General features: G+C 40.3%; 1 protein-coding gene across 2 annotated transcripts in view; it reads left to right on the forward strand.

Annotated features, from left to right (window-relative positions):
- Fcho2 (FCH and mu domain containing endocytic adaptor 2) overlaps positions 1-17851 on the forward strand; it is a 102385-nt gene extending 84534 nt beyond the window's left edge. For both annotated transcript variants that reach the window (XM_032898986.1, XM_032898987.1), the window contains exons 20-26: positions 5724-5835; positions 8506-8661; positions 8918-9050; positions 10063-10262; positions 10793-10857; positions 15074-15238; positions 15551-17851. In XM_032898986.1, the coding sequence (XP_032754877.1) occupies positions 5724-5835; positions 8506-8661; positions 8918-9050; positions 10063-10262; positions 10793-10857; positions 15074-15238; positions 15551-15573 (854 nt within the window). In that variant the 3' untranslated portion in view covers positions 15574-17851. The remainder of the gene's footprint in view (positions 1-5723; positions 5836-8505; positions 8662-8917; positions 9051-10062; positions 10263-10792; positions 10858-15073; positions 15239-15550) is intronic.
- Positions 17852-23997: the final 6146 nt, after the last annotated feature.

Here is a 23997-nt window from a genome sequence, read left to right on the forward strand (position 1 = left end):
GTATGGGGAAATTAGTTCAAGAATTATCGTTAAATGACCAGATTATAAAACTTAAATGAATAACTGACTTGGTAAAATAGTTTTCTTTTTTACTTTAGTATTATGTATGAAACCTGCTTGTCAGTTGCTCTATCAATGAGCGTGTGTGTGTGTGTGTGTGTGTGTGTGTGTGTGCGTGTGTGCGTGTGTGTGTGCGTGCATGTGCGTGTGCACATGGAGGCCAGAGGTCAACAGCAGATATGATCATTGACTGTGGTCTACCTTAGTTTTTTGAGGCAGTGTCTTCCTCACTAATTTTGCTAAATTGGCTGGCCAGCGAGTTCTGGGAGTCCACCTGCCTGCCCATCTCTAGTTTATAAGTGGGTTATAAACACCTACTGCCATGCCCAACTTTGGATGGGTGCTGCCTGTCAAATGTAGGTCCTCATGCTTCTGTAGCAGGCGCTTTACCAACTGAGCTAGCTACGCAGCCTGGTTTCTTTTGATTTTTATAGTCAAAGGAATAGCAGGTGCTAGCTTATCTTTGACTGTGTGCTGATAGTTATTTGTGGGCTATTCAAGGAAAATATGAATTTCATGGTTAAGAAAAGGCCTTGGTATCATAAAGGACTAGTATTTTTTACAACCTTGCAGTTAAAAAGAAAAGCCGTGGATGCTCAAGTCCACTGCCATTGTTTTAATGTGGCCTGCACACATCCTCTGGTGGACGTTAAATCATTTTCACGTTACTTAGAATATGTAAGACAAGATAAGTGCTTTGTAGGTAGTTGTTATACTGCCTTGTTTAGGGAATGAAGACACCAAAACATAGTGTTTTCTCATATATCTTGTGTGCTGAACCTACAAATGCTGAACATTCAGGTTCAGTGAACCAGCTGTGTAATTATTCTTTTTTTTTTTTTTTTTTTTTCTTTTTTTTGGAGCTGGGGACCGAACCCAGGGCCTTGCGCTTCTAGGCAAGCGCTCTACCACTGAGCTAAATCCCCAACCCCTGTGTAATTCTTCTTAATAAGAAAGTCATTGGACTGGGATATAGATCACAAACCTTGCTTCTTACGTGTAAGTCCTTGAGTTTGATCCTTATTACTGCCAGACAAAACAAATCACAAAAAAGCATAATAACATGTGTTGGCAAAGGTTTGATGAAAACTGAGAACCTCTTTGCGTGGAGAACAGTGTCAGCTTGTCAGAAAATTAACAAAATTAATTGTATGATCTAGCAGTTTAACATCTAGGCACACATCCAAAAGGATGAAAAGCAGGAACTCAAAGAGGTAGTTTCTTTACACTCATTTGTAGCAGTACAATTTACCATAGCATTTACAGTAGCAAGAAAATGGGAGCCTAGACACATGTAATATGTGTATGTCATAGAATATTATTTCGCCTTAGAAAGGAAGAGAATTCTGACATACCGCAATATGAATATTCAGTATATTGTGATCAAATATTATTTGATCTAATTTTAGAGTCAGGCTCATGGACAGAAAGTACAGCTATGGTTGCCAGATGTGGGTAAATGGGGTGTGAGTATGGAGGGTAATTGTTTAACAGGTATGGCGTTTTAGTTTTGTGTGAATGAGAGTTATAGAAGTACATGATGATGGCTGTGCAGTGCTACTTGTTTCATGTCTTTGTACTTAACCATGTACCTAAAACTTGCTAAGACCAGAAGACCCTGCCTCAAAAAGTCAAAATAATGGACATAAGTGTTAAGACCACAACTTTATCTTTGCCTAAGAATGTGCTGTCCTTACATTCTGGTGGCTTTCTACTTTAGAATGTTAGTAAAAGGTGGTGAGTTCAAGTTTAGGTTTTTTTTTTTTTTGTTTAATTTTTATTTATTTATTTATTTTGATGGCCTTGGTCCATATGCAACTCAAGGAAGATTAAGTAGGAGCTACCTCAGTGTAGGTTATAGACACTTTTCTGTCTATAAACATGTATTTATACTTGAAATCAGTAGCTCATGCTTAGTAGCATATCCGGTCGCCTCCCCCCCCAGCTGGGGACTGAACCCAGGGCCTTGTGCTTGCTAGGCAAGCGCTCTACCACTGAGCTAAATCCCCAACCCCAGTAGCATTTTTCTTAACATTTTCTCACTTGCATGCTCAAATTCATTCCTCTTGATTAATCCCTTGTCTACCTGCCTGCCTGCCTCTCCATCTGCCCATCTATCCCATTCCATCCATCCATCCATCCGTCCATCCATCCATCCATCCATCCATCCATCCATCCATCCACCCACCCACCCACCCACCTACCCACCTGTCCATCCTTTCCATTGTTCAAGTTTTTGAGACAATGTTTCACTGTGTAGCCCTGGCTGTCCTGGGAGTTTCACACTGGTCTCTAACTCACAGAGATCTGCTTGCCTTTGCCTCCCAAGTGTTAGGATTCAAGGCATGCCTTAGGCCTGGCTTAATTCATTATATTTTACCTAATCATTTTTAAATACAGATTTAAACTTGTATGTGTTTATTTTCAGTTCAGTATCATTTGGTATTCTGAGTGGCCACAATATTGCTTTTTTTGAATTTTGACAGTGGTGGCATTTTTTTAAATTAATTTTTAAGTTAACGTGCAAATTTCCTCATGCCATTTTTGTCCCCCTGCCGCTCTTTCTGCCTCTCATATATCCCTTTATCTTTTCTCCCATAGTTCCCTTTCTGTTGTTACTCTCTTTCCCCTAATGTCTCTTAAGGTCTTGTTCCCCTTTCACTGTCCTCTTTGTAGTTTTATGACCTACAAACAAACCTGCATACCTTCACGCACACACTCAAATAGTCCATATATACACATTTAAATATCGGTGTCATATGTGAAAGAGAACAAAGATGTATTTTACTTTTGAGTATTGCTTATGTTTTTAAAAACATGAGTTTCCTTTCTGTCCATTTTCTGCAAATGTTGTAATTTGATTTTTCTTTATGGCTGAATAAAATTCTGTGTACACTACCAGATTTTCTTTATCCACTTCTCTTGATGAATATCCAAGCTGTTTCTATTTTCTAGTAGTTATAAATAGTGGAGTGAATGTGTAAAGGTTTATATCCTCTGATCAGGATCATAAAAGCTACTCTGTCCTCTTCATAGCTGTCTGGTAACCACGTGCCCTTCCTCCCCCCATGCCACACTTCCCAAAATAACAACTCTAAGACTTAATTATGTATGAATTAATGCCTAGGCTTTAAGCTCGGTCTTGTTTCCCAACTAGCTCCTAACTTAATTAACTCGTTCATTCTATTCTATGAAGGCCACAGGGCTAGTTACCTCTCCTCAGAGTTCCTCTCTCCCTATCAGAACTCCACTTCCTATATCCTGCTTCAGCTCATTAGCCAGTCAGCTTTATATTGACCAGTGGTGCTTCCATACATGCACGAGATTCTCTCTACACTGTTTATCTATTCCTAATCCACATATGTATTTCTGTTCTGCAAAAGTGTGACTTGTTTGTTGCGGTAAAAATTTAAAGGAACGTTTTCTATCAGTCCCCACGAGCTGGATCAGCTCACTCCGGCTGCTACTCTGCCACATGGTCTGCAATCTGCGCGGGCAACAGAACCAGATCCACACGCTCCCACTGCCTCTCAGCCATTTCTTCCACACACTGTCCTCTTTAGTCTGGTAAAATCAAAGTTCCAGAAACTTGTAATTTAGCAATTAGATTTACATGTTAAATTCTCAGTCCACAATTCATCTACACAATAAATTCACTGCCAGTTGATAAAGATATGAACCTCCCACCTGGACAAGATAAAAATCGATCCAGTTCACTGACCCACCCTCCTCCACAGACTCCATCTTGATCCCCTTCCTTCCTCCTCGCTCCCGCCTTAGGAAAACTTTGTCCCCGCCCCACTCTCTACTGTCCAATCATGTATTGCCTTGATATTAACCTATATTTGTTACTCAAAAATCTCTTATTTTTTTATGCTACCTTAGCAAAATGCTTTGTACCTGCCAATTGTCTTTGATTCAGAATGCTCTGAAATTTGAAGATTCTTGACAGAGTTTCAAATTCTGGAGCCTTTTGGATAACAAAAATGTTGAGATTAGAGTTGTTCAACTGGCAGAGCTTATGAAAATATTCCCAAATTGGAAAAAAAAAAGCCTAAATGCGAGAGACTAGTCTGGCCCAGGCAATTTAGACCCAATTTATTTAACCTGCAGTGGTCGCTGTTATGTGAGTCCACTCTGATCTCTTATTTTCACATGGAGTTATTTATTGCTCATGTTGGAGAGCACACCTTCCCAGGGTCCAAAGCGCCAGTTTTGGTCTCCGAGTAGTTTTCATCACTAAAGCTATTTTTATAACAATAAAGAACCTTTTAATCAAAATTCCTTCAAAGTCTAGAACAGTAGGTCTTCTTGACCTCTTGAGCGTATAAAACATTTGCTGTCACTCTTTGTAAGATTGTTTGGTTGCAAGGCATTAGACACTGTGGTCCAGTGAATGCTCACCTTTGGGAAATCGTTACAGTAATTGTGGAGCTTACGTTTGAAGAGCACATCTGTGCGGACTGAGCGGGGAGGGAGGGAGTTAGAGAGCAGTGTGAAACAAACCCTGCTATTCTTGTGTTGAATACTTGGCTCCCAAACTGGTGACAGTGTTTTGAAGATTTTGCATTTTAGTACAAAGCATCTAGGACCCATGCAGACAGAAGAAAGTCCTAGCCTCTAAAGGTTAGGCCTGTCCTGTCCCTTTCTCTCTCCTTGCTTCCTGTCATCCCCCACCATATGCTTCTGCCTGCATGATCATCTACTGAAGCGTATGAGACCAACCTCAATGGACTAAGCCCCGGGAAACCATGAGCCAATACAAATAATTGTTCTTGAGTTGTGCTAGGTATTTGTCCACAATGACCATAAAAATAGCTGAACTTTAATTTAGTTCACAGATTTGTCTAGTATTTTATTAAGCTTTTAAAATCACAGTCTTTATGTTGTACAGTTCAAAAGGTATTTTGACTGAATGAAAATTAAATTGGTTTTAAAGTAATGTTTGGTGTCAGGCACTTATTCATGCAAAGTAACATGGGACTGCAATACAAGATAAGTTCCTGCAATTTAAAAATTGAAAATCTGAAATACTAAAGCTTGTATGGTGGTAATTCTCAAAACAGTTTGATTTGGGGGACATTTTAGATTTGAAGCTTTTAGGTTAGGGATGATGGAGGTTGGTGAAGATCAGGCAATACTCTAAGATATGAAACACTTCAAATCTGATAGATGTCTGACATCAAGCCATCCAGATACACTATACTTAGGATATATAGGCATCCAAGAGGGGTCTAAAAAAGTAGTATATGAACTATTATTATTCGGAGAAACAACAAGCACAAATCTAATATAATGGCCTGAAGTGTCTGACTGATAAACTTTAAAAAATTGATATTTGAAGGGTTTGGAGGATGCAGTAGTTACATTAGCTTTTCAAATCGATGACCTTTGCCTTCTGATATTCTTAACCATCCTGTGTATTTCCATTTAAAAGTCAGTTTTATAGCCTTCTAGACTTGTGTGTGTTTTACATTATGTTCTAATTTGTTTCACGATGTCTTTCTTAACCTCTAGGTTTATACTTGCAGAATTATTGAAACCAGTAATAATTTCTTTTGTGACAGCCTAACATGAATCTGTCCTAGTATTTATGGTATGAGTCTTAGTATTTAGCGTGTCTCTTCTAGAATGATTTAACAAATGAATTATGTCTATTCTAGGTGTATCACGGGGTCCCAGCCCAGTCAGCCTTGGAAACCAGGACACTTTGCCTGTGGCAATCGCCCTTACAGAATCTGTCAATGCCTACTTTAAAGGAGCAGATCCTACCAAGTTAGTTTTTTTTTTTTTTTTCTTTTTTTTCGGAGCTGGGAACCGAACCCAGGGCCTTGCGTTTGCTAGGCAAGCGCTCTACCACTGAGCTAAATCCCCAAACCCCAAGTTAGTTTTAAATATACATAAGCACTTGTGTTATGTATTGGGCAGGAATTGGGGTTTAGTGGTAAATTTTAAATTATACTTTGATTTTAGATAGATAGATAGATAGATAGATAGATAGATAGATATTCATTCATTCAGGGATTCCTATACACACACACATTTTAGCATCTTGCTTTTGAGAAAAGTTACATCTCCTTTAAGGTTTGTTTTAGTTTCATATATATATATGTTCCCTGCATGTATATATGTATGTATGTATGCCATATGCATGTCTGTTACCCACAAAGGATAGAAGAGGACATTAGAGCCCCTGGAACTGGAATGAACTGCTTGATGTGGCTGCTGGGAGCTGGACTTGGGTCCATTATAAGAGCAGCAAGCATTCTTATTTACCAGGCTATTTTCAACCTCCATTGCTATTGTCTCTAGCATTCAGTATACATTCATTCCCAAAGTACTTGAGCACTCACTATGTGTAAGACTTTGTTTTTCTTTTTTCTTTCATTTTTTTCCTTTTTTGGTTATTCATGAGACAGGGTCTCTCTGTGTACCCCTGGCTGGCCTGGAACTCAGAGATCCACCTGCCTTTGCCTCCCCAGTGTTTGGGATTACAAGTGTGCACTATCAAACCAGTAAGACTCTTGATAAGTACTAAAGCTACTTCAGAAAACAGGGGTCTCCTGAGCTTGCATTAGAGTAAAGAAAATATCGGAGAAGCAGAGAGAGTGGGCATTGATACATGTTACTAAGAGGGTGGGAAATAGGGGTTGGGGATTTAGCTCAGTGGTAGAGTGCTTGCTTAGCAAGTGCAAGGTCTTGGGTTCGGTCTTCAACTCTGGGGGTTTGTTGGGGAAGAAGGTGGGAAATAACAGTAGGGCACCTTTTGGTGATTTGGTGATTTTAAGCAGATATTTGAAAACTATGGTGAAACAAACCATCCACACCTGGGAGAAGAGCCCCATGGGAGAGAATTGGGGTAAATGCATGCTTGGAGTATTCAGGAGACAGTGAAGGGGAAGCAGGGCACTGAATAGGGAAAGGTAGGAGTGTGGTCGAGGATTCATCCAGAAAAGTCCCAGGCCAGATGGGCTGTTGTAGGCCATGATAAAAGAATTAGGAATTCGGGTTGGGGATTTAGCTCAGTGGTAGAGTGCTTGCCTAGCGCGCAAGGCCCTAGGTTCGGGTCCCCAGCTCCGGAAAAAAAAAAAAAAAAAAAAAAAAAATTAGGAATTCATTTCTAGTAAGGCAAGAAGGCATGTGGACACTGAGTTGAGAGGTCATGAAGTTATTTGTGGTTTTGTAGTATTCTGGCTGCTCTTTGGAAGATAAACTCAAGAGTTAGAAGATTTGCTGCAGAAACCCAGATAAGAGATGATGGTGACTTGAATATTAGCAGGAAAGCTTGTAAGCGGTGATGACATTCTAACTGTAATTTGAAAACAGTTATCAAGATTTGTTGAGTTTGAATGTCAAATTTGAAGTACTTGTTGAGTGCTATTACTGTGGACAAGTTGGTAGCTTCATACATGATTCTGGAGCTCACTGAGTAAGTGTAGACTTGAGAGAAATAGAAGCCCTGAAGTGGCAGAAGAATGAGTGACTAGACAAGAGTGGATTACCAGGTTATGCTAAGGGAGCAGATTGGAGAGGTGTGGTCATGTAGAATTTTCTCATTCACATTCAGTGTGTGCAAGTGGGGAGGAAGCAAGATTTAGCCAAGACCATTGAGCTAGCTAAGCAGTTATGTAAGGAGGGCTTATGTAGAGTGTCCGATGAGGAACCTGGAAATTCAGAGTTGGTTTATAAGGTATGATGTTTGAGAGACTTATGAAAGTGGGGTAGGATAGTGAGGAGGTAGGATGGTAGGATGGTTGATACTAGATGGGATGAGTTAGATAAATAGGATTCTGAGTAGATGAGTGAGGATTGTGAAACTGGAGGAACTGTGGCCTGACTGAGTGAGCAAATAAAGGACAGAGCCACTGGAAGGAAGACATTGAAGAGCTAAGTGATGACAGATATTGAGAGGGGCATCTGGATGGATAGTGAGCTTTACAAAATATTATGCTGACATAGTGGGGCAGAGAGAGAGATGAGCAGTGAGCCAGACTTGGCGTTTAGAAAATGCAGAGGGACTGCTGAAGATCTCGTCTGAGGGGGATAGGTCTGAACAGTACCGTGTGAACCATGAGTTTCAAAGGAAGAAACAGAACAGAAAGAGCAGACATCACCACACCCAGGGTGTCAGAGGGCTCAAGAGAAGAAGATAACTGCAAGGAGTGAGTGATGGTATTACCAGAGCTGCACTTCCTACAGATCTTCCAGCGATGGCAGCCACACACAAAGAAGTATGCGTATGTTAATAAGGAGTTTTCTAAGACTAATTTATCTCAGTTATAATAAGATTTAAGTATATGTATGTATGAACAGAGAGATGAACAGCTGTATGTATAGGGTTACAGCTATAAGGTATACATACATATACCTTTAAAGCCAAGCAGACTTTTTGAGAAGAGATTAGAATATCTTATTTAAGTACTTGCCAATGTCCTTCCTCGTCAGGTGTATTGTGAAGATTACTGGAGACGTGACAATATCATTTCCAAGTGGAATTATTAAAGTCTTCACGAGCAACCCCTCTCCAGCTGTGCTGTGCTTTAGGGTGAAAAACATCAGTAGACTCGAGCAGATTCTTCCAAATTCACAGCTTGTGTTCAGGTTTGTTTGCTCTGCTCTTAAGATTAACATTGAACTTTCTTTTTAAGAAATGTTTTCTCTGTGCCATCCTCTTATTTCCTGTTAATGCTGCTGCTGTGTTTCAGGGAAACTGCTGTGCTCTGTCCTTCACCTTAGTTTTCCCTCATCCCACCTTTTGGTTCATTTCTGTAATTTTTCCCAGGTCACCAATTGACTAAATATAAGAAAGAAAAAGATAAGTCAAATGAAATAACAACAATGTTTCTTACACATACAGTGATCCATCACAATGTGATTCCAACACAAAAGATTTTTGGATGAACATGCAAGCTGTTACTGTCTACCTCAAGAAGCTGTCAGAGCAAAATCCAGCTGCTTCTTATTATAATGTAGATGTATTAAAATACCAGGTGAGTGTCTGTAACCGCGACAACCTTAAGTTTGCATAGAAACAAGTGGAATCTGGCAGAACACTGAAGGAATAGTGTCAGAGCCAAATGAGGTCCATTCCAAGAGTACAAGATTGTTTCAAAAATTGAGACAATATTAGTTAAGGACTTTCAGCCAAATGATACAGTGTATTTGTGACTAAACTACTGAGTAAATATTAATACATGAATTTATATTTAACCTGGAAACTCCAGTATCATTGTTCTTCATAAAGAAATGCCAAAGCAGTCAGTTAAAGTTCAATGTGGCAGACACTTGCAGTTTCTGTTAGCATTACAGTGTTTAAGTGTGCCTCTGGATTTGTTGTTACTGTTAGAGAAGAGTTTATCCCTAGCAGCACACAAGCATGCAAATTCTCTATTCTACATTTATGTTTGAAATTTTAATAGTGTAGTAATACTAAAATAACTTGTGTTTCTAAAAAAATACATTTGTAATTAGTGCTTGTTAAGTGCTGGGACAAGGATATTGTTATGTTAGAAAATACATGGTATGGACAAAAGGGAATGGCCTCAGGGAGCCCTTGAGAAAGGAGCTGGAGTCAGGAGGAATTATGCCATTTACTATGCTTAAAGTTACTAAGTATTTGAAGTTAGAAGTGCATTAACTCTAACCTTTGGGATCTCACTGATGTATATCTAAGTTCTTTATAATTTCATATTAATTAATGATGAATCTTAGAATCCCCCTTTGAAAGGCTTTAGACTTTCTAAAAATAAATAATAAAAAATTACATAATAGAGCTGATTTCTGGGTGCTGTCCCAAAATGTATTGTAAAGTCAGATTTTCTGCAGTTGGATCCTGGGGAACTGCATCATGGCAGTTTGCCCCATAGGTTGTTCCCTGTCCTCTGAGCTGAGTGCTTTACCCAACAACAACCACTCACAACCTGCTCAATTGTGCTTCTGCAGATTCGTAGGCTTAAGTGTTCGTCATGAATGTGCTTTGTTTACTCTTGATTCTTTTTAAAGGTATCATCAAATGGCATTCAGTCCACTCCTCTAAATCTTGCAACATACTGGAAATGCAGTGCCAGCACCACAGATCTGAGAGTGGATTATAAGTACAACCCAGAGGCTATGGTCGCACCTAGTGTGCTTTCCAACATACAGGTGGTGGTACCAGTGGATGGAGGAGTCACAAATATGCAGTCCCTTCCTCCTGCAATATGGTAAACTATTTTTGCATCCATTTGTATTTCTGTTTGTCTCCAGCTGCAACAGTTCTAACCTCTTAAACTAATAGTAGTTGGGCTGCTGGGGTGGATTGTGAGTGGGTTAAGTGCTTGCCATGCAAACCTGATGATCTTAGTAAACCTGAGAACCATGGAAAGGAGGCCCTCTGACCCTGTATGGGCCAGTAGCAAGCACATCGCTATGCATGCATAGAATTTAAAGCAGTGTCCTTTTAGGGCTCCCATTGCTGTGAAGAGACACCATGCCAAGGCAGCTCTTACAAGGACAACATTAAATTAGGGCTGGCTTGCAGGTTCAGAGTTTCAGTCCATTGTCATTAAGGTGAGAAGCATGGCAGTGTCCAGGCAGGCATGGTGCTAGAGAAGGAGGTGAGAGTTCGACATCTTGTTCTAAAGGGACATTGTAGTTTTTATAGTAAAAATATTTGAGGTACATTTATTGAGTGTCCATTCACGTACTAGGTACTGTTAGAGACTGAATTTGAGGACACTTGTTTTTATTACAGGAATGCAGAACAAATGAAAGCCTTTTGGAAATTATCTGGGATTTCGGAGAAGTCAGACAGTGGAGGTAAGGGTGTGCTCCCTCTTATACTCTGTGCTGGGGATCAGATCCAGGTTCTGGTGTGTTCATGCTAGGCAAGTAATGTGTTACTCTGCTGCCCCAGCCCCGGCCCCTAGCCTTGGTTGTTTTCTGTAACTGTCACTACCTTTGTTTGTTTATGTGTATGAGTGCATACAGGTCTGGTCACAGGAAAGCTTGCAGCAGTCAGTTCTCTTCTACTCTGGGTCCTGAGAGTGAAACATGGGTTTTAAGACTTGGTGAGGCATTGCTGAGCCATTTTATCTCGCCTTCAGGTTTTGTTTTTGCTGTTTTTCTTTTGCTTGCTTGTTTGTTTGCTTGTTTGTTTGTTTGTTTGTTTTTTAAAAGCTTATTTATTCACTGGAAAGTTCCCCCCTGGAATTTTATGTCTTCAGTTCAAGAACTGACCACTAGGTGGAAGTTAGTACCCTACATAAGAATGGACAAGCTGAGATTTAGAACAGTTTTTCCTGTAAGAAAAATAACAATTTTATAACTGCAAGATAAATGCTTCTTGTGTTACATAAGAGGAATGTCTAGTAATAGATTTTTTTTTTTAAAAAAAAAAACAGAACTATCCTCAGGTAGATAACTCAGATAATTGCAGATGATTGATCTTACTCTGTTAATGGGGTACCTTTGCTTTCCCCTCTCCAGTTACATAGAAAATAGTTTTGAAAATACATAGAAAAGCAGCCTTGAGAGAATGCTTGTCTGCTCCGTCTTGCCGAGGGGACCCTTCTGTTCATTCTTTTTGGAGTTAACGTTAGTCTTCAGTTCTGTATAGCAGTTTTAAGGAGAAGCAAGTTTATTGTCTCCTACTGACTGCATCTGTCCGTTCACCATGTGTCTTTTTTTTTTTTTTTTTCCTTTTTCTTTTTTTTTGGAGCTGGGGACCGAACCCAGGGCCTTGCGCTTGCTAGGCAAGCGCTCTACCACTGAGCTAAATCCCCAACCCCACCATGTGTCTTAAAGACACATGACAATCAACTCCTTAAAATGAGAGAGTCACAGTCTCTCGTAGTTAAAAGAGAACTAACTTACTTTCCTAATTAGCCTCCACTAAGTTTTCTTACTGAGTTAGCACTTTAGTTCTTCCCGTTGGTTCAGGTGTTCATTTTGAACATTTTGAGAATGTCATTGTTTTTTCTTCTTAGGATTTCTATACAAAAGACCATCAGCAAGTCTGGGCTGTCTCTTACTTATAACTGTTATGCAGGTCAGATTTGCGCTAGACAAATAACCAAGGTGGCCTGAAGTTCCTTTTTGTTGTTTAGTGCTTACAGGAAGCATTTTTCAGTCAGTAGATTCACTGACTTTTCTCCTACCATAGAGAGTTTTGTGAACCACACTGAACTTCCTAACTTAGATGGAAAGCAAATCAGAAATCCTATGTATTAGGCTAACAAACAACCAGCAAGGAAAAGAGAGTATCTTGTTCCTCTATTTAATAAAGCACATATTAATTTTAAATATACCTGAAAAGGAATTCCCTCAGAAATAAGATTCATATTTTTATCCACATATTTAGTACTTTCCTTCTGTTATTCAGATAGGAGAGTGTTCTAGATGAGGAAATGGGAGAATTTTATGAATGTGATTTTGATGTTGTCAGTAAAACCTTTACAAAGAACAATCCAGATCTGAACACTGTAAAATAGTAATCTGTTTTCTCTTTTATCTCAGTTCCCAGAATAGGAACAGGAAGCAGTTGGAAAGCTTAAGGGTGGCTGGGTGAGCTGCTCCTTGCCAGTTCTGGCAGTGGAACTTTCACAGAGCTGAGCTGTTGAACAAGGGTGTACAACCTTCAGACTGTGTGGGCAGCAGCTAAGAGTTCTGCACTGCAGTATGCGTCACCAGGCATGATAATAGAGGACAGACCAGTCACAACAGCTTATTCTGTATTTCTCTGTGCTGTTGAACTGTATACAGGGGATTAAAATGTCTTACTGTTGCTACTGAGCAAGTCTGTCCACTTCCCCAAACACAGTAGTTGTCAACCCTCCTAATGCTACAACTTTTTAATACTCTTTTTTCATCATGTGGTGACCCCCAACAATAATAATTTTCATTGCTATTTCATAACTATAATTTTTCTACTGTTATGAATCAAAATGTAAATATCTGGTATGCAGGACGTCTTATAGGACTGAGGGATCATAGCACTCTAGTTAAGAAACACTTTCCTGGGGTTGGGGATTTAGCTCAGTGGTAGAGCGCTGGTTCGGTCCCCAGCTCCAAAAAAAAAAAAAAAAAAGAAAAAGAAACACTTTCCTAACCAGAAACCCAGGTTAAATTAGGTTAGAAATTCTTCTAGACCCCTCCTTTCTTTCCTTTTAAATACTGTGTCTTCTGCCTCGGCCCTACTACAGATCCCCTCTCCTGTCACCCAGAGCTCTAATAAACTGTTGCATTGTCTTACAGTTGGTCTCTCTACTTTGCATCTAGTCCCTCCTCTCTCTTCTAGGACACTAATCTGAGATATCTTTGCCTCTCTTTTCTTGGGTGTTAACTTTGTGGTTATGTCATAAGCTCTTTGTTGTAGTCTGGTCTTTGCTACTATTCTAGTCTCATCTCAAGTGCCCTTTACTTGTGTCCTGTTCATCAGATACGGTGGTCTAGATGTTGTTCTCTTAAGCCTGTTCTCACAGGTCTGTCTTCATCCTAGTACCTTGTTCTGCCTATGGTACACCCAGCATGCCCATTAGTGTGTACGTTCAGTAGAAACGTGTTTTCACACACCCTTTGTCAGATTATTAGTGCCACTGATTGTCTACTTGTACTGCAGTCAGACTGGCATACTGTGTAGTTCCTGCTACCCTGCCTTAAGCTCCAGGCGGACCACACTACCTGCCCTGCCAGGTTCCCTTGGATCCTCACATGAAAGAGATGAGCACACACACTAACTTATTTGCATATGCTTTAGCTCGGTGGCCGGGCTCTTCTAGACCTCTCGTGGCTATTGCACCTTCCCTTTCTCTCCCAGCTCAGCACCCTGACTCTGCCTGCAGCTGAGTTGCCTTTCTAACCTCCTCCCTGCTACCCCAGGCCCAATCAGAGAAGCAGCCGATGGCCACTCCACCCTAGGTCTCACATGGCTGATGGCTCTCTCTCTCTCCGAAGCATGGTGAATCTCTAGTCCTCTCTCCTGCACCTGTGGGAAAACTGGAAGTCACAAGTATCTGCCCAGCCATTAGCCTCTTTATTGATCAATCAAAAACCAGTTAGGGAACACTGAAGGTTCCTGATCAAAACATTAGAACTACCCCCTACAGGATACACTAAACAAATGACTGAAAGGAAGTCTTACAATGTACCTAAGGGGCAATGTTGTATGAGTAAAATTTAAAAAATGATGGTGGTGCAATTAGCCAGTTAGCTCAGTTGGGTACAGGATGGTGCTAATAAGTAAAGATGAGTGGAAAAGAGTGAGGCTGATGCCGTCATCTCATCCACCTTTTCTTACCCTTTGGGGACTGTATGTTCTGGTACTAGAACTTACTTGTCTTTACTTTGTCTTGTTCTGGGTTTGTCCCCATTGCGGCTCCCCCAATCCCAGTATTTGCTGTGTGCTGTCTGTCCTCTGTGGCTTCCTTCATCCATGTTGACTCACTGTAACATGTATGCATCGCAGGCATCAGTCTAAGTAGTATTCATCTCTGAACGCTACTATTAGTAAAAGGATGGTTGAGATGACCTAGTGGGGGCCAGTGAGATGGCTCAGCAGTTAATTGAGTTCAGTTCCCAGCAACCACATGGTGGCTCACGACCATAAAGAAATCTGATGTCCTCTTCTGGCATTTAGGTGTACACGCAGGCAGAGTGCTTCTACATTTAAACGGAAAAAAAGAAAAAAGATTATGTAGTAGAAATTCTGGCTCACTGAAAAAGATTTGATTTTAAGCAGACAGTGGTTTGTTTACTACATGCATCTCGTGAATTTATTATTGACCTGTGGGTGTTGACCTGTCTGGGGGTTATATATTCAGATACTTATATTAGGACTCATAACAGTAACAAAATTACAGTTAAGAAGTAGAAACAAAGGTAGCTTTATGGTTGGGGGTCCCCACAACATGAGGAGCTGCAGTAAAGAGTTGAAGCATTAGGAAGATTGAAAAGCACCAGCTTAGATGCTCATTTAGTTTTATTTGCTGTGCAGTGTATTGTATCCGTTATGAGGTCTTTATTCTTATCTTTACAGGTTCTGGATCCCTCAGAGCAAAATTTGATCTTTCAGAAGGTCCCAGCAAGCCTGCCACACTTGCGGTGCAATTCCTTAGTGAGGGAAATACCCTCTCAGGAGTAGACATCGAGCTTGTTGGTACTGGCTATAGACTTTCTTTAGTAAAGAAGCGTTTTGCCACTGGTAAGTTGGCATGTTTTGAACTCTTTTAGTGTGCATGGGAAACACTTGTGCTCTAGTAGTTTATAATTTAAATGGACTACCACCTCACCCCCATCTCCACCCCCACCCCCACCCAGACCTACAGACACAGTAGTTGTCAGTAGAGGCAGTCTTGGTAGAGAGTTTTCTATTTTCAGCATAGATGTGATTCTAATGACTTGTAAATGACAGAGGGGAATTAGAGTTCTGTGTCTGTAACCACAAAGAACACTGAATGTATCATTTGAATATATCTGAAATTGTAACTGTGAAGGTCTGCTTGGTGTTTTTCAGGACGATACTTGGCAGATTGTTGATGGAACCGAATGCGGTTTTCTCAAGGGACTAGTGGGCACCCGCCACTCTGCGTCACCTGTTCCTCCCAAACACTATTTCTACTTGTATGATGTCTTTCAAATTCGCTCTTTGAAAGCTGACTACAAACATTAAATTGCACTTTCAAAGTATTGTTGAAAGAAATAGCACTGAAATGACCTTGTATACAGTAAATGATCAAATGCAATATTCTGGAAGCATGTGCATTCAAATTGTCACTAAAATTGAAGTTTATTATCTTCAGTGTCTGTGTTCTTAAAAAGGTTAGAATGTAGTAACAAGCCTAAAATTTCAGGAGAGCAAGCACAGATGTTATTTAGCTTTCCATAAGTGTTTAGACTCGGAGTTAACCTTTGAAGTTTCCTAAGTTTGAATAAATATAAAGAGAACATGAATTTTTAGGCTTTGAATGTTAAATCAGAACTCAATCTAATTGAGTTATGTGCCATAAGGTAATCAGACCAGAGTCCAAGTTGTATGCAAACAAAAACATCCCTATAATCTGATTCTCCGAAGCATATTGATAAAGTGTAAATGGTGTTTTATATAACTTTTTGAAATTCTCAAGTGCAATGTGTTTTAAAATAAGCTTGCAAAGGACAGCAGAAAAACTTACTTCTGCAGTTAATTAACTTTATAGAAGTTGTGATTGTTTTGATGAATTAATGCTGTAGATTTAATTTATTTTTATATGGATTACATAATGTGTGCCTTTTAAAACAATAACAAAAACCAGAAATGTGCCTCTCTAGTTTGTGTTAATTAATGTGCCTCACTCCGGATCTTCTCTTCAGATTCATACCGTGCTCAAGCATATTTAAAAGATATTTGCAACTTAAAAAATACTTCTGGCTTGTAATTGAGAAGAAAATTCAAAATAACTAAAAGATAATTTATACTTAAAAATCCTGTCTCATTTCTTTAGTGATACACCGTAGCCACTAGAAAAACAAATCAGCCTAATGGAGTATGTTTACTGGGAATAAAATTACCTTCAGATATTCAACATTGACCTCATTATAAGTGTGTGACACAGACAAGCTCTGAAACTATGGTGGTAAATCCGTAACTGGTATTTTAACTGTAATTTAGCATTTCCCTTACCCTATTTATCAAAAAAAATTTTACACATTATTGTGTTGTGAACACAAGTTTTCTAGCCTTTTAAGAATATTTCTTTTGGCAGGATTCATTTAGCAATGAAAGAAGTACTGTCAGTTGTTTTATTTTAACAACTAGGAAATGGTCAGATTCCCACATGGTGAGATGGGCAATGTATGACGTGAAGGACGGAGAAGAGCCTCTTAAATGAGCTGCTCATGCCGCGCAGCCGCTTCACGTCAACCCCACTAACAAGAGTGTGTTCTAGACAAGGCCTCATAATTCACAGACAGGAGTTTATGATAAATACCAGTGTCCTTTTTTTTTCCATAGAAGTGATAGCTTGTGTTATATCTGGTAATTTATATAAACCACTAATTTTGTTAAGCATTAGAGAAAATAAAATCCCTATTTCTAGACATTAATATAACACCTTGCTATATTAAACAGCAGAAATCTGTTCTTTTTCACAGTATGTAATACAAATGAGCATTTTTTATTCAGTATTATTCCTATTCTAAATTTAGGTTTGACTTAAAGATAAGAAAATTCAGCCTTTACTAACTATCAAAATGAGAGTTTCTAACTCTTACAATCTTTAAAATGCCAGTTTCAATTACACTTACTAAAATATTGACTAAATCTGCTTTTATTGGGCAGTTAATGCTTTACTATTTGAAATCTGACACTGTCTGTTGTTAATCAAGTATTACCTTAAAATGTTGAAGTGAGTGGAATGGTTGGTTAACCTTGTGCACTTTCCTAATCCCCACAGCCTTCATACTGAGTGTCGACATGCAAGTTTATATTGGGTACAGGTTACAGTTTTAAAGCCATATGAGTTTATAGTGATTCTTTTTTCCATTTAAAAATTCACTAATGTTTAAAAAGACCCAGTAGAGTCAGTGGGAGACTATCTTATCTAGCAAGCTGGTTCTTGCTTGTGTACAGTGATAACTTTGTAGCTGCTTCTTTAACAAGAATTTGTAAACACAGAACTCTTAGCACAGTGAGCGTTCAAGGGTCGTCATTTACTACTTTGGGTTGTAATTAGAGCACATCTGTCTTCCAAAATTTTGTAAATACTTTTGATTTTTTCATAAAATGTAAATTTTACATGAAAGTTGTATTCCTAATAAACGTGTAATATATAATTTAGCAATGACTTTACGTGTCTTTATATCCTATTTAATATATGTGTTATAGGTGTTAGGAGTGTGTGCTTAAGTTGAACTTTACTATAATTGTTCTCCTTTTGTGGTAGTAGGGCTCAAGCCCAGGGCTTGGTGTGTGCTAAGCAAGGCACTGTGCCACTGAGCCAGGGCCCCAGCAGGGCCCCAGCAGGGCCCCAGCAGGCTTTAAACTTCAGGTTACCTTTGCGCTAGCGTACAATTGAACTGCTGAAGTTTTCCTAGTCGTAGAGAAGTTGGAGTGTTTCTCTAAATATCAAAAATGCTTAACAATGAATTATTTTTAACATATTTATAAGTATATTTAAGTTGATTGTGAACTTCAGTAAAGACTTTCTTCTTAACCAGTTCCTTAGGAACAATTATATATAATTTAAAATCATGATGAGGCTCAAGAGGTGCTCAGTTGGGAAAAGTGCTTGTCACCAAGCCTGATGACCTGAGTTCAGTCCCCCAGGCCCACACAAAGCAAGGAGGGAACTGACTCCCATCAAGTGGTCCTCTGACCTACATACACACACAGTAAGATAGCAAGTAAATAAGTGTAACTTAAAAAAAAATCATGTCAGAAGTTAGGAACATCAAATCTGAAAAACAGTAAAACCAAAAGACCACCAAAGAAAGGAGCAAAAGGTCACTGTTCTGTTGCTGTGAAGAGACACTTTAGTCATGACTGTTCCCATAAGAGAAAGCATTTGATTGGAGCTTTCTTACAGTTTCAGAAGTTTCTTATCATGGCAGGGACCATGGCAGCACACTGGCAGACATGGTGCTGGAGAGTAGCTGAGAGTTCTACATCAGATCTGCAGACAGCAGCAGGAGGAAGAGAAAGTCACTAGGCCTGGCTTGGGCTTTTGAAACCTCAGAGACCACCCCTAGTGACACATTCTCCAACAAAGCCACACCTCCAAATCCTTATGAAGCAGTGCCACTCCCAGATGACTAAACATTCAAATACATGAGCCTAGGGGTCCATTCTTATTCAAAACACCACCATAGTTACTGATACTGAAACACTACTACAATATTGTTAACTCCATACTAAATTTCACTATCTTTGAGACTGCTGTCCTGGAGCTCATTAAGTGCCCAGGCTACCCTTGGGCCCATAATCTACCTCTGCTCCCCAAATGTTGGAATTACAAGTATCCACCACCATACGTAACCCTCTATTTTTGTAAGTGTGTACACTGAAAGCAGATACCTTCCTGGAACCCTCACCAAGCCTTTACAACTTCTGTTTTCATTTTATACAAATATTTGCTGTTGTCCATGCTTTCTTTTCTTTTTCACATTTATAGTATCTTTAGAAAAACACTTAGAAATAGAGTGCAGGTTGAAATTCCTGTTGATGTGAATTGCACAAAATTTTTTCTGCTAAAGCTGCTCTCCCATAATTACCTGCTTTGCAGATGATCCTACCAGGATAGCAAGATTTTTGGTGGTGGTATATTAAAATACAGCTTGCATCTACATTGCTCTTCCTCTAAAATCAAGGCCACAATTCAAATGAGCAACAGAGATGAGGGCGGGAACCTGCAGCAAAGGTGGTTTGATTTCAGCATAGATTAGGGTAGTGCTCCCTTACAAAACTTGAGTTTCAGTTTTCACAAAGTAAGAAAAGCAAATGCGGCACATGCCTTCCATTGTAACCCTCAGGAGGCAGAGGCAGAGGCAGACAGATCTCTGTGAGTTTGAGGCCAGCCTGGCCTACAGAGTGAGTTCTAGGACAAACAATAAAAAAACCCTTGATAACCAAATAAAAAAGAAAAACAAACTTTTCCTCAGTTCATCTCCATGTCAGTTTACAGGTAAGCCCTCACAGGCCTAGTTGTTCCATGTCGATGTGACCAGAACACCCAGGTGGCAGTCACTGCTTGAGGTGAGGTGGCCTTTCAGCTTCTTGCTAGTTTAGTCTTCAGAATTGTTTCTCCACATAAGTGCTGCTTCTGGCTTTGCTTTCTTAGGGTCCTTGTTGGAGGCACACACAGTAAGTACTTAGTGAAAAGCTCCAGTCAGTCAGCGAGCTGGGGGGAAGGAAGCATCTTGGTGTGCCAGCCTAAGGACAGAAGTGGGCAAGCAGTAGAGGCTTGCACACTCAACAGAGTGACTTCTTTCTGGTCTTTTTTTGATGTTTGTGTGTAGAAACACACACACACACACACACCACACACCCCACACATTGACATCTTGTGACTCTACAGTTTAGCCTGGTCTCAGTCCAGGCTAGTGTCGAATCAGGATTCAGCTGCCTTAGTCTCCTAGTGCTGGGTATAAAAATGTGCCACTAAGGGGTTGGGGATTTAGCTCAGTGGTAGAGCACTTGCCTAGCAAGCGCAAGGCCCTGGGTTCAGTCCTCAGCTCCGGGGGAAAAAAAAAATGTGCCACTAGACCGGGGTGTTTTACAGCCCAAGTTTTCAAATGAGAAGCTGGAAGATGTACTGGAAGCCTAGCTTCTGCAGGAGGACATTTCAGTTGATTCACATGGGTGAACAGATTTTTTTTTCTCCTGAAAGAAAAGACATTGTATGAAATATGTAAAACATGATTGCAAAAACCTCTGAAAACAGATGTTTTATTGATAGTCAAACTATGAGGAAGGGAAAAAGACAACCCTATGAGCTTCTTTGGGTAAGAAACATGAGAATTTCTTAAATACAAATATTTTCAAGTTCAGTTATTAACCAGAAGTAATGTAGCCTGTAGAACATCGCAAGGTATGCAGATTTTATATGGCTTCAATAAATTTTCCAGATACTATCTGCTTTGCTATAAAAATCCTAGAAATAACCTCTTGTTTGGCTTTTCATGTGAATAACTGCATACCATGTCACATGGCATTTCTTAGAGCAATCAAGGAAAAATACCTAGATATCATCAAGGACTCTGAAGTTAGTTTCTCAGAAGAAACTAGAAGGAGACTGGTCCCATACAGAAGCTGCTCCTTTGTATGTACCAATTGGTGCCCACCAAAGACTTTATTTGGGGGCATGTGACGCTGGTGAATATTGAACCTAGGTGTATAGTCACTTTACCACTGACTTTCCCTGGAGAATTTTTGATTGTTTTATATTTTTTGATACAGGTTTTCTCTGTGTAACCTTGGCTATCCTAAAACTCTGTAGACCAGGTCAAACTCAAAGATCAAACTCAAAGACTCTTCTCTCCGAGTGCTGGGATTAGAAGCGTGTGCTACCAACCACTGCCCAGCTCTCCCTGGAGATTTTTTACTGGAAATGTGTGGCTGTGCTCTGCCTTCTCGGTAGTTTTAAACCCACCACTCATTCCTATTAACTGCAAAAAATTCTACTTCTTGTCCTACAGCCAAGGTGACTTGAAATCTCCAAAGTTTGGCTCTGTTGTTTGAAGTTCTAGAAATGTAACCTTGTTGATCCGCTCAAGCGTAGTCCTTTAGTTCTGCATCATGTGGCTTAGGTGCCACATGTTGTTGTTTCTGGGTATGGTAAAGGCATCTTTGAACTAGGAGAAAACTTCTTGGCTGTGGCCCTTCAGTGTATGTGGCAGTCCTTACCCCTGTGATAGGTGGTAAAATTAAGGGAGTGATACGCCCTAATGACAGCAACTTGTGCTGTTTCCAACTTGATTAAGAACACCTTAGTTTGCCTTCTATGTCCAGTGCTACATACAGTCTTTGTTCTAAAGGGCCAAACTGTACAGACATACCTTGTATGAATATTCTAGGGAAGATACCAGGAAACAGCCTTGCAGCTTAACAGAAGCATGGCTGCCTAGGGACGGCCTAAAATCCAACTACCGAATCTCTAGACCTTTACCTGGTGAGGAAACCCATCTCATGCACACACACGGGCTTTCTCTTTCTCATAGATGGGCATGTGATACATTTAGGATTTGTGTTTTAAACTGGTACTTTCTCCTGGTATCAGTTCCTGACTACTGAGTGAGAACTAAGTCTGATAATGCAATCTATAGGACCTAGGGATATATTCTTAGATGACGAGTGATGGAAATGAAACTCATGTTAAGACTCCATGGTTTGCGGGTTGGGGATTTAGCTCAGTGGTAGAGCGCTCGCCTAGCAAGCGCAAGGCCCTGAGTTCGGTCCCCAGCTCCGGAAAAAAAAAAAAAAAAAAAAAAAAAAAAAGACTCCATGGTTTGCAATGGGAAGTCGAGGTTGCTGACGGCCTGTGAAGGTGTGTAATTATTTCCATGAAGCTTGCTCCCATTCTTCCGTCCTCTTGCTTGCCCTCAGAGACTGCACTACTGACCAGGCAGAAATCTCAGAAATGCAAGCTGGTTATGTTCTATCTTCACACCAGTGATCTAGCAGTATTTGATGAACACCCACCCGCCCTGCCCTGTCAGCAGAGCACGTTCTAGTTGAAGCCATTATATGTTGCAACTGGTCAAGTGGTCTAGCTAAGCCCAGGGAAGCCAGTTACGGATACCAGATATGCCAGAGGCACAGATGAACTTGTGGGCACCCCGCCAGTATCCAGAAAACGGGACCCGATCCTCTGCAAGAGCAGCAAGTACTCTCAACCAGCAGGCCATCTCCCCAGACCCTTGTATGTATTTTTAAATAACAATTTAGCATTCATGATACAGGTTATGTCAATAAGACTCTGAGTGGAGTGTGTGTGTGTCAGAAGGGTAGCGATGGTGTTGTTGGTCGCTCACCACTTTGATTGGGATGTTGTTAGCAACACCCTCCTACTATTTTCAGCCTGTCCTAGAAACTATCAGTTTGATGGTTCTTTCCACGAAAATGTCTAAAGGCTCTCTTGCCTTACAACATTGAGAAAACCCCATATTTGGCATTGTAAGTTGTTTCTTCTTTGTCATCTTCTTCATTGTCTTCATCTTCGTGTCCTTTGTCCTCTTCATCTTCTTTGTCGTCGTCGTCATCCTCCTCCTCCTCCTCCTCCCGTTCCTCCCCTTTTAGACAAGGCATCCCTGTTTATAGCCCTGGCTGTCCTGGGACTCTGTAGACCAGGCTGGGCTGTAACTCAGATATCCCACTGCCTCTGCTCCAGAGCTCTGGGATTAAAGGCAAGCACCACGCCTGGCTCAAGGTGATGTTTTTACCTAGAATGTAGTCCCTTCTGATTCTGTGGGGAATGAGGCAATCTCTCCTCCTTACTCTATAATCATGTTTGATATTGGATTCCTTGTTTCTTTGTTTGTTAGATTTTAGGCAGGGTTTCACTATGTAGCTCTGGATGTCCTGGAACTCATTACACAGACCAATCTGGCCTGAAACTCAGAGATCCATCTGCCAATACCTCCCGAATGCTGGGATTAAAGGAATTTGCCACCACTGCCCTGCTTGGTCTTCGGTTCTTTAATTGAACAGACTCACTATTAATCCCACTGCCCTTTTTAAAGCCCCGGGTTCTGCCAGTCATGATCTTCTACCCCACTTAGAATGTCTGCCTCTGTTTCTTCATCACTGGCATTCAAAATCCTACCTTTAGAAAGGGTCTCTGAGTGTATGCAAACTTGCAAACCCGTGTCCCATATGTGGGAGCCAAAGGTCAATATTGGGTGCCTTTCCCAATTGCTCATTGTTGGGGTGACCTTCCTCGATGGTATAAAGGTGTGTCTCTATATTTTCAATTGTTAATTTTGTACTGACAAAGAGCTAAATGCTGGCAGGACTCTGGTATTGTCATTTCTATGCCCCCTAACTGGGTTTTCTATTTTGTAAATATTTCTCCTTCCTCATCTGCCTAAAACCAATCTAGGACTTGTATCAGATGTTGTTTCACTGTTGATTGGTTGTAATAAAGAGCTAATGGCCAATGGCTGGGACAGGAAGTACAAGGGTGGGACTTCCTGGAAGAGACAGCGACAGAGAAGATTCAGAAATTGATGTGGAAGAGAATAGTCATGACCAGAGCAGAGCAGGGAGGTATAGAATTAGCCACATGGGGTGGGGGTCATAAGCTAGCATGGTCTGGTTAAGTTTAAAGAGTAGCTGAGAGATTCTCCTAACTGAAGGCGTAAAACTTTAAGCTGCATAAAAGTCTCTGTGTCATTACTGAACCGCTGGTGGGTCTGAGAAAGTCTTGTAATAGCTCTTAACCTTAATTTTGAGATGATCTCTCACTGAACCCAGGGCTTACCAACTGA

The sequence above is a fragment of the Rattus rattus genome, chromosome 3 (assembly GCF_011064425.1).
Source record: "Rattus rattus isolate New Zealand chromosome 3, Rrattus_CSIRO_v1, whole genome shotgun sequence".
NCBI classification, from domain to species: Eukaryota; Metazoa; Chordata; class Mammalia; order Rodentia; family Muridae; genus Rattus; species Rattus rattus.